The following is a 12,133-nucleotide window of genomic DNA, read 5'->3' on the forward strand; positions in this document are numbered from 1 at the left end:
TAACAAAAAAATCGAGTTTTTATTTTTCCACGAAAATTTCAGTTTTCCTTAGACCAGAAAATATTGAGGTTTAATAACCTCACACTTCATTTATCATATGACAATGGTTTTACACTGTGCTGCTTCCCCGCTTAGTGCAATAACTTGGAGGCACCGGATTGAGGGACAGTTAGGGTAGGTTTTGAATCAAATATCTATTTGCTCTTCAAGATACACCTTGAAGCCCGGTCTGAAGGTCATTTAGGATGACATTTGAAGTCAACAATTATTCCCTGTCCTAGATATTCTTGAACAATGGACGAATTACTGAAATAAGAATATTTTCCAATGTCTGTAACCTTGTTAGGGGGCCAAGAGCAAATGTTGAACCTCAATGGAAAATGGATCTGCCATGTAGTAAAACAGGTTACTTTGCCTGGATATACTGCTTGAAAGATTATATAGTGGATAATGTACCCCCTACTGTAATTTATAAAGATATTATGTCACAGAGGAATTATGTGACCATATAAAAGCACGAGGCCGAAGGCCTTTTATATAGGTCACATAACTCCGAGGTGACTCCTAATATCTTTATAAATTTCAGTAGGGGGTACATTATGCATTATAATCTACATTTGCGTGAAATGTTGGGAGGGGGGTCAGCATCCAATTCTGCTTGCTGGTGTCCAAATCCGATTTGGGCACGCTGGCGTTCAATTTAGCAGCCGGGGACCCCTGTTATAAACGGCGCGTTCTGATGTCAGAACGCGCCGTTTATAAGGATGTAATTTACAGTCTGGTCCCATAGGGAAATGACCAGATTGTAGATTATAAGAAAATAATTTCTAAGCAACATGGCATTACTGTGCAACTCCCTGTAAGCACAGACAGATATATTATACTACTAGCAGCATGAAATAAATAGGATCAAATAACTGGAAATTAAAGCACAATAACGCTCCGCCCACGTTTCTCTCGCACAGTACATTGCTTTCGTAACTCTAGATGTATTATAGTAGTTCTAATGGTACTTTGTGCTAGGCTTTCATAGAAATACAAAAGACACATTTCTACAGCGCAGATGACCAAACTACACAGCAGGAATAAGTCATTATAAAACCGGGGCCCTGAAAATTCTCCTGGTTTTGTAACCAACTCCAATCAGTCAGATGTATGTCTTTAAACAGGTGACCAGTAAAGGCTACCTTTGGATTGGTTAGTTCTTGACTTGTACCTTGTATTGCAGGTATGGGATCCGTTATCCGGGAACCCGTTATCCAGAAAGCTCCAAATTATGGAATGGCCAACTCCAATAGACTCCATTTTATCCAAATTTTTAAAAATGATTTCCTTTTTCTTTGTAATAATAAAACACAGTGGCGTAACTAGAGAGCACTGGGCCCCCCTGCAAAAAAATCTTCAGAGGGGCTTGTGCACTCTGATCCCCATCCTCCCACCCTCTTCCACCCCGCCTCGGCCCCACCCACATCCTGCCTTTTTTCCTGCCCATGTCCCACCTCTGCCCCGCCCATGTCCCACCCGACTCCACCCACTCCCACGTGACTCGCCAGTAAGAGAGAGCGGTTGGGAGGATGTTTTTTTTCTATAGAGGAAGCAGACCCCACAGTCTGGATCCCCTGTTTCCCGGGCCCCCCTGTGACTGCAAGGTCTGCTTCCTCTGTAGTTACGTCACTGATATAACAGCATCTTGTACTTGATCCAAACTAAGATATAATTAATCCTTATTGGACCAGCCTATTGGGTTTATTTAATGTTGAAGTGATTTTCTAGTAGACTTAAGGTATGAAGATCCAAATTACAGAAAGATCCATTATCCAGAAAACCCCAGGTCCAGAACATTCTGGATAACAGGTCCCATACCTGTTCGTGCTCTCCAGATATACCAAATCCCTGAGAAACACAAACCTTCCCAAATGCACAACATAATCTCTGCAAACAATTTCTAATTGGATAATCTCTAGAAGCTTATTCTGCATTAGCACAACAACAAATAGCATCCTATGCATCACAGCAGTGGCTGAGCAGCTCCTACTCCAGGCTTCCAGCACAGTTACAGGATTTGGGAATTAATAATGTAGGTGGGATAACAGGTAAAGCAGGGCATGAACAGAGACTGAAATAGTTTTTTGCTGGTGACCCTGGAGACCTGGTATTTGCTTTACAAATCCAAAGTCTCCAAACTTAACCTAAAATTGTCCCCTGTCCTCACACCCTGAGTGCATGTTTGCTGGATAGCCACACAGGGCCACACATTAATCAATAAGTGAATGAGTCACTGAGACAGATCTACCCAAGAAAATGATTAACCCACAGTGCTTCTGTGAAACACTGGTAAAATAGAAGAATATTGTTTCAGTTCTTCATTGAGAACGGTTGCAGAAAGGTAGAGACATCATGTCATCCCTGGGAAATATCTGTTTAAGAATTATTAGAAACGAAAAATTAGCCTTGATGTTTAGAGCTGCTGATATGGCGAGCACCAAATTTCCCCAAGCATTATGCTTCTGCAATGTGAGGTTGCTGTAGGTCATATCATAAGCAGAAGTAGCACTGAGTAACTTCCAACTAAAGTAGGTTTGTGTGTAGGTTTTCTGCAGCCTATACTTCTATGCTTTTATCTTCCAGACTCTTTATAATAGCTTTGGAAGTGGATATACCATCCAAGAGATCCCAGCGAGGTTCCTAATATAACTGTACTTGATTCACTGTCCTCCTCGGCATAGCTGCCAGCACTGCAAAGCCCTGTACCGCTGCCAGGTCACTTTACCGGCAGACACTGTTAAAACCAGAGTCGTCTCTTACCCAAATGTCTGCAACCACCCAGCATTATTAGACATTTCCCGAAAGCAGTGACTATGTTTAACAAGTCAGTGATTACACAATTCCAGCCAGGAGAAAAAAAGATTACTAGCAACAATCAGCGTTAAATATAAACTTTATCTATTTTTGAAATAAATCACAGATTAGTAAACTACTGGAAATGAGGTGGTATCTCTAAACTTGTAAGCAGAAAAGCATTCCCCTGTACCATGGCCACACACTGAGAAGCTGCAACAGTTACAGTGTTGGTACCATTTTCTTGCAGAATTACCATATTGGTTATAAACAATGAGCTGTGTTAATTAGTTATATCTGTAAATATTGCAGAGGATCATTGTGCCATTTTGCATAGTCCATTACCAACATACTGTAAACTTGCCTCCTTATATAGGTTAAACTGACTGCAAATTCAGTAGCGTACTTATATATATATGCCAGGTCACAAAGTTTGCTCAAAGTTGCCATCTAATTAATGGGCCTAAAGGGGCTGTTCCAATCATTTAGCACACATGACAATGGTAGGACCACACTAGGGGGCTATGCAGTCATATTGGCCAAGCAAGTAAGCTCCTCATCATGTGGGGTCTTCCAGCCTAACCAAAAAAAAAATCTCATCATGACTTGTAGAGATAGATAGAGATATCTATTGAGCATACTCTAAGCCAGTGATCCCCAACCAGTAGCTCGTGAGCAACATGTTGCTCTCATACCCATTGGATGTTGCTCCCAGCGGCTTCAAAGCAGAAGCTTATTTTTGAATTCCAGGCTTGGAGGCAAGTTTTGGTTGTATAAAAACCAGGTGCACTGCCAAACAGAGCCTCAATGTAGGTTGATAATCCACATAGGGGCTACCAAATGGCCCTACTTATTTGGCACCCCAAGAAGATTTATCATACTTGTGTTGCTCTCCAACTCTTTTACTTCTGAACATTGCTCACACGTTCAAAAGGTTGTGGATCCCTGCTTTAAGCCAAAACATGGCAGAAGAAGGTTGGTTGACTGATGACATCACTGATGACTTAAAGATACTGGGTGCTCAGATTGAGTTGACAAAGAATCAAGAAAATCATTAAAGCTGTTGTAATGTAACTTCTAACTAACTAAACTGAAAGGGTAAGTTGCATCTTGGGGTCTAGACTAACAGGATAGTGCTTGCAAACCTTCTACCCTATTCTGCCCCCTGATTCTATATTGCTAATCACTTGAAAAAAAAAGTTGTATTTGCCTTTTTTAGGACAAGTACATGCAGATTTTAGCAGTCTTCATTTCAGATAGGTTCCAGCTTTTTATAAAAACCATTTCTATGCATATTTATTTATTTTAATTATTTGCAGACCTGAACCACTTCAGATAGGCTTTGAGCCAAGGCTCCACTAACTATAACGCAAGGAATCTGACTGTGCCGGAGGTTTGAAAGCAAAAATGGAGAGCAAAGCCAAATAGATCTTCTTCAAACTCTGTTTTTTCTAGTACCGGGCAGCAACAGAATTTTATACACAGAGAAAAAATGAGTAAAGTACATTATGATATTGACTCAAAGCCACAAGATGATGAAAAAGGCAATGTCTAGCTTTGATCTGGGGGAAAAAAAGAAGCTTCTTTCCCCTGTCCAAATGGGTCATGTTATTATCGACAATAGTGCTAAGGTTCATAGTGATTGCTACAGGTTTTTAAAGGGTACACATACTATACTTTAATAATTTAATGACCAGCAAAATCAATATGTGCATACACATATGATATATATTTAAAGCTTACATTTGTCTGCCAGCGAGAACAAATTCCACAAAACCTCCTTGATATAATTGCGTGGATCTCCAATGCAAAAAGTCAGGTTCTTATTGTGGTTCTTCCCTTATTTTACATTAATTCCATTAGCTCATCCTCCAGTATTATTTAGAATGATGAATCTAGACATAAATGGCCAGTCTGTGAATCTAAAGGTGAACCATTTGGTATTATGATCTATATGAAAGATATTGGGGTTTAGTGTCCCTGTTAGTGTCCAACAATAGACGTATGATTAAGTGAATCCCAAAACAATATATACATGATAACTACATCCAACAGCTGGATGTTCACTTTTGGATTCTGGATCAAAACCCCAGATGTACTGTATTCATAGAACATAAAACCATCACCAAGAAAGCAGAGGACCTGGAGGATTTCCTCCAGGTCCTGGATACTGACAGTCTGAGAAGAGTGCATGCAGATAATCACTTGATATTCCAATGTCTTGGGGAGGGCACTGGTTTGTTACGTTGCTTCCTTAGAAGAGCCATAGGTCAATGGCCTCTTGTGTAAGGGTATATAAAACGCACACCTTTATCTCTCACAAATGCTTACTCTGGTGCTCAACACCATCTCCCAAAGCTTCAACAAACAGAGAACCAGCGAACACATATATGGGAGTTGGTTCTTTCTTTGCTGGGCTCTTGTGTAATGAGCAAACAGACAGAAGCCCAACCTTCTCCAATATAAAAACACAGAGTAACCCTTTTAAATTTCCCCTTTGGCTTCTATGTATCAAACCTCTTGTAGCAAAAAGGCCTTTTCCAACAGTAACCTTCCTTTAATTTAGCAAGGTATTCACATCACTGGTTGTATTTTATATTCAAGGTGTAGCCACTGCCTTTTGGGTATATTTAGGGAGGGCAGTCTCTTTCAGGCCTGGACTGTTAATCTGTGGATTCTGGCAAATGACAGAAGGGCTGCTATAAGGTGCCATAGAAAGTCAATATTTAGTGGGCTGATTGGGCCTCTGTGTACCTAAAATGCCAGGGCCTATTTTAATTCTCAGTCCGGACCTGGTCTCTTTCCTTTATTTGAAAAGCAATTGAGCAGAGACATTATCATACAGACATGCACTATAATATATTTAACTTAATGTGCATATTGTTAACAGTATAACAGATTAAAATGAACATAATATTTATGAATATTTTACCAACACCTTAAACCCTGTACATTGCTAAACCTCTGCCTTGTGTTCATTTGCTTTATTGAGAATGTTCCTATCTATGTGCTCTTTTGAAAGGGATTTAAAATGTGAATTAGCTCAGAAGCCTGGAACAAGCGGTATCTTATTCAAAATAGCTTTGGCCTTTTATCTACCGAGAAACATCTTGACCAAATTACGACCCCACTGAGATTACCAGGGTATCAGACTAAATCCCTGGCTGTAGAAGTGGATACTTTGCAATAGAAAGTGTGGCTGGTTTCCCATGTACTCATACTGTAGCCTTTCTAATTATTCACCAAAGCAAGCAGGCAAAGTAGCCTGATCATCAGAGACACATTCCTGAAATGTCCTCATTTTGTGCCAACTGCTTTCTCTTTGTATTGTCTTCCTGGAACCGGAGACGTGGCATGTTATTAGCTGAACAATGGAACGGACTGTGCATTTAAATCCCATTTCAGTACTGATAGACCTTCTATTAAATCATGTCATTTACCTGGGCCAAATGAACCCAGTTGCAGATGATAAACTCTAAAATAAAGGAGATGCTAGATGCAAAATAAAAATATATCTTTCAATATTAATTAAATGTAAAATGAATATATTGGGCCCATTAATATGTAGCGCCATTCACTATTGAGTTATCCAAGGAGACAGAAGCTGAAACGATGAGTTGCAAGTCTTTAGCCTGCCATTATGACCCCATAAACAATTTATAAAGAGATATGAGAAAGTAGGAAAGTTTAAGCCTTATTAAAATAAGGATCTCAATAAAAGCATTGATTTGTGACCTGTAGTTCTACAACTACAAACATTCCCAAGGGAACTACCGCCCTAGTAACCAATGCCACCAGCTATCAATCAGCAGGTAGTATTTACTGGTTGCCATTGGTTACTAGACCACTGTTCCATTTATTTATTATATGACCCTGTTTGACTGGCATTGGCTTTGGCAAACTGCTGGTAGATCGCTGATAGACTTTGGGTTCCTACATTTGTGAGCTCAGGCAAAGGCAGCTATAAATCAGTCATATCACACAAACTATAGAACTAGACGTAATCAATCATGCAGACCGCAGAATAAAACAGCTCGATAAATGTTATTTTTTAAATATTCTTCCAGACAGAAAAGAGGAACACAACATGCATTCTGAAGCCAGGAAAATGAAGCCATTACTTGGATGGGACTGAGCCTGTGACTCAGAAGTATGTGCTTCTTGCAACATTGTGAATTAATACACACACAGTATAGTACTTTTGTTAATATGTTTGATTTTCAACAGTGGTGGAATCTGAGATTAGTGGACCCAACTCCAAACATATACACTGAAACTTCACATCTGGGCCCCCCACACTGTCACAGGGTCTACTGTCCAGATTATGTAGTTACAAGAGCAAAGTCCATTACGTTCAAATGAATCCCAGTGCACATACCTACACACACTCATAAAAACGATATATACCAATATCTATATTAAGGGGGTTATTTTTCAAAATCCCAAAATTTCTCATTAATTTCTGAAATATAATCCGACCAAATCTACACGGGTTATTTCAATACATTTTCACGAAAATATCCTGTGTGCGGGGAAAAAACTAGAAAAAATAGTGAAAAATTCAAATTGCATGCATTTTTCAGATTTTTCACCCCAAAACTCAGATTCTTTTGGATTTTTGCCTGAATGCCACAAAACCTTCAGATTATTGCACGAAACCCAGCACAGATCAATATATCTTTATTTTTATACAACGTCAGCAGGTCTGAGATACCGAATTTTCGGATTCTGACTTTTTCCATTGTCTGGGTATGATAAATCCCTAAAAATTTGAGGGGTTTTTTTCACTAAAAATTCGGATGTTATAGTAAAAAAAACCTCAAAGTTTTTGGCATTCAGACTTCAATAAATAACCTACAACGGTAGGAGAAACAAGGTGCTCCAGAACAGAAAGTAAATACTGTATCTCACCAGATAGTTGATGTGGTCCAGGTGCTCTAGACCCCCAGCTTTAGGGAGCGGGATACCAGGATATACATATATATATATATATATGCATGAGTCCTATGCGTTTCGTACCCACAGGGATATGAGATGCGTAGGGCTCATGGAGATGCATATATATATATATATATATATATATCTATATTTTTTTTTTTTTTTTTTTCTAACTTTCACCAATAAAGTTATTATTTTTTAACTAATATATTTTGGCCCTGTGGATCTATTTTAGTGACAGATAGCCATGTCGTTTAATAAATAACCCCCAATTGTAGATTTTAGTATCACTATAGATTGTTTAACTTCCTTGACTTAAAGAAGAAGAAAAGTAATTTATACAAGTGCTTGTATTTACTTAGCTGACACTCCAGGCCGGTGCTCCTATGAGTAGAAAACTGCACCGGCCCGGGGGTTCTGCCAGTGAGCACCATGGATCCTCTTCTTTGCTTCTTTGCTTCTTTGCTTTTCAAATTTCCTGGGGCAGACGCATGCGTAGTAGAATGAAATAACCGTCTTTTTCATTCAAATTTGGCTTTTAACTCTACTGCGCATGAGCAGCCATGAAGGAAGAAGCAGGAAGACGATCGTTCCGTGGTGTTCGCTGGAATAACTCTGGGGCAGTGCAGTTTTCTGCTGATAAGACACCGACCCGGGGTGTCAAGTAATTAAATACAATCACTTGGGGGTGCCTAACTTAAAGCATAAAAGCAGTTTCCTTCTCCTTTAAACAAAATCAAGAAACTCATTATGATTCTTATCTTAGGAAAAAAATGTAAGAATGTAATGTAAAAAAAAGTTACATTTGCAAACTCTAAGAAAGTACCAGTGTAGGCCTGAGCCCAGTGTTTTCATAAATATCAACTGATCTACAGTCTCTATGCACATACTGTACACTAGGCTAACGGATAAGTCCTGGTTGCTGGATCTTGATCTGCAAACTGGAACAAATGCTTTAACGAACCTTCTCTGAACTCCAACTCATCTGCCTGCTCTATGCATAACTCTTGCAACACCCATTTGGCGTTATTATTATTTGCAAAACACAGAGAAGGATTATGAATCCTGGTGGTATGCTTTGAGAAGCCTAGTGGAGAGGAGATAATGAGGATATTATGAAACGCCACTTTAACTCAAGCCATTGCCGTGGCTGACACTGGGTGATTCTGCAACAGTCACTGGGAATATCTGGAGTACAATATAAAAACAATAAAGGCATGGGAATGTGAAAAGGAATATCGAAGAAGGATTTTCCTGTTGTACACTGCAAATACTATGGGGAGGGGGTTACCTTGATGCCTTCTCATTTATTAGATCTGTCATGGCAGATTATCTCTCCCAAGCAGCATTCTCTTAAAGAACGTTGTCTGCGTTTGCAAATATTCTTGTGTATATTTCTAAGGATTTAAGAATGGCCAACAAAACACTTTAGGTTGCCCTTATACTGAATATAATGGTGACGGCCCCAGCAGGGTCCAGGCAATCAACATCCGAGATGATTTGAGCATTACCATTAATGCGTGCTTACACAGCTCCTATAAATATAGGGTAGTACAAATACTACTTTAAAAATTCAACAACAAACATAATGAACCCGTGTACGTTTCTAGAACAACTCAAACATTCCCATTTATAACCAACCTGAATTCACATATTGCATTATTACACATTATTTTGCAATATAGATACAAATATAATGCATTTGTGCTGTTGCCAAAATAAAGACATCTCATCACTCCTCATATCAGTTGCCCATTTTATCATATTACAGGTATGGGATCCGTTATCCAGAAACTCGTTATCCAGAAAGCTCTGAATTATGGAAGGCCATTTCCCATAGAAATTTAGAATTAATTTCCTTTTTCTCTGTAATAATAAAACAATACCTTGTATTTGGCCTTCCAATCCTTATTGGGAGCAAAAACAGCCTATTGTGTTTATTCAATATTTACATTATTTTCTAGAAGACTTAAGGTATGAAGATCCAAATTACGAAAAGATCTGTTATCTGGAAATCCCCAGGTCCTGAGCATTCTGGATAACAGGTCCCATACCTGTACTAAAGATTCTTTCATAAACAACAGTGCGTCGATACAGTAAAAAGCTTCCACTTACTTCATTGGTTTAAACAAAGCTTGTCCATAATTCTGGAATGTCAAGATGAGTTTCAGCTGCGTGCCTCCAGCCTTCATTGCTGTTTAAAAGGAAAACAAACATTTTCAGCATTACAGAAACTCTATAAAGCAAAATATTTACTGTTGTTACAGCTCTCTAGCAACGTTTAGCCAAAGGCAGTGGAGTGGTCTCACGTTCCAAATATCTGTCATTTGATGTTAAAAATATCCTCTGTTTACTGACACAGCGTTCTGCATGAATGAGCTACATTATATAACTGAATCAGTGGAGCACACATATATATACAGGTGTGGGATCGGTTATCTAGAAACCCGTTATCCAGAAAGTTCTAAATTACGTGAAGGCCATTTCCTATAGACTCTATTTTATCTAAATAATCCAAATTTTTAAAAATGATTTCTTTTTTCTCTGTAATAATAAAACAGTAGCTTGTACTTGATCCAAACAACAGTATAATGAATCCATAAAACCAGCCTATTGGGGTTATTTAATGTTTACATGATTTTCTAATAGATTTAAGGAAATATCCATTATCCGGAAAACCCCAGGTCCAGAGCATTCGGTAGAACAGATCCCATACCTGTAAAGATATACATCTGCCAATAAAATACAGGAAAACAATGCAAAAAGACTTGGTTAAGGTGCAAAGTCAAAAAAAGCAGTGCTATGTTTTTAACCCACAATGCAACTTGCTGCCATGTATTTGTGCCCACTGCTAACAGGTATATTCCCAATTCTAGAAAGTCAATGGCACACAAGCAGGTCAACTTGTGATCGCCATATAAGGGGAGACCTGTGGGTGACCATGGGCGTCCACATGTATATCCTTCACTAGCCTGATATTGAAGAGCCTATTGGCACAAGGTGAGCACTTTGTTTACTATCTGTTGAAGACAGGTGTTAACTACAGGTATAGGATCCCTTATCCGAAAACCCGATATCCAGAAAGCTCCAAATTATGGAATGGCTGTTTCCCATAGACTCCATTTTATCCAAATAATCCACCTTTTTAAAAATGATCGCCTTTTTCCGTTATAATAAAACAGTAGCTTGTACTTGATCCCAGCAAAGATATACAGTAATTAATCCTTATTGGAAGCAAAACCAGCCTATTGGGTTTATTTAATGTTTAAATGAATTTCTAGTAGACTTCAGGCATGAAGACCCAAATTATGGAAAGATCCATTATCCGGAAAACCCCAGGTCCCGAGCATTCTGGATAACAGGTCCTCCAACGATTCCTTGCTCTCCACAGCCTTTTGCACTGTACCAGGGGATAATGCAAGTGCAAAGTTATACCCATTAGAGTGCCAGTGCTTTCTCTATAAATCCGTCTATAAATGCCTATAAAGTATCTCTACTCCTTCACTACTTAATGCTCTGCTAAACAGTTCATTACAGTCCTCCTGTAATGTTGTATTTTCAGACAACAAACACAGTCTGCTTTGTACATAAGTGCACTCTGATTTCCAGCTATAACATGCCTTGCAATGGCTCCAAACTGCTGATACCTCCCAGCTGATTGTGATTTACTTGAAAAGTACTGTTTATACGGAGAAAACTATCATTACACAAGATTGGGTTGCTTTAAAACATAATTATCTGTTTTCATATGCTGAGCACATGGTTTAAAGTAGCTTTTCAGTAGAAAACGGTTGAGCAGTTGCAGTAGGTACGACAATAAATGGAAAAAATGAAATGAGGATTGGGCAGAAAAGGGTCAATTCACGCATAAGGCTCTCCAACGTTGTCTCTCATCCGCACATCTGCTATTGCACTTATTTCATCGGAATAGTGCATCAAATTTACAGCTAACACAGCCTTCCCATTTTTTGAAGCAACAGTTGGAGACACAGGGAAGATGTGCAATTCTTTCCACACAAGCAGAACGGTCAAAAAGGTCTGAAAGTGTCCTTACTATGTTGTGCTCCTGATTCCTTCCATGACCAGCACACCTGGAAATTGGAATGCATAAGCAGTGCATCTGCTGTATATGGCAGCACGCCTTGCCCCAGGGTATTATTAATGGGAACAGTTTCCCCCCATAAAAACCTCTGAGATCATCATTTCTTCATTTCCAATTTTTTCTCAGTCTTTTACTTTACTATTTCACTCTGTCTTTCAGATACATACTATGGCAGCACTGTGTTCCTACCTTTATGACTTCTAAATCTTCCAGGGCTCAAGTCATAGTGTCAAAATAAAAATAACAACAAATATC

The 12,133-nt window shown here is 38.9% G+C and overlaps 1 protein-coding gene across 1 annotated transcript in view; it reads right to left on the reverse strand.

Annotated features, from left to right (window-relative positions):
• fam20c.L (family with sequence similarity 20 member C L homeolog) overlaps nucleotides 1-12,133 on the reverse strand; it is a 126,127-nt gene that overhangs the window by 84,219 nt on the left and 29,775 nt on the right. Inside the window, exon 3 of the mRNA XM_018236411.2 lies at nucleotides 9,892-9,970. Within this exon, the coding sequence (XP_018091900.1) occupies nucleotides 9,892-9,970 (79 nt within the window). The remainder of the gene's footprint in view (nucleotides 1-9,891; nucleotides 9,971-12,133) is intronic.

This window comes from Xenopus laevis, chromosome 9_10L (assembly GCF_017654675.1).
Source record: "Xenopus laevis strain J_2021 chromosome 9_10L, Xenopus_laevis_v10.1, whole genome shotgun sequence".
Lineage (NCBI taxonomy): Eukaryota > Metazoa > Chordata > Amphibia > Anura > Pipidae > Xenopus > Xenopus laevis.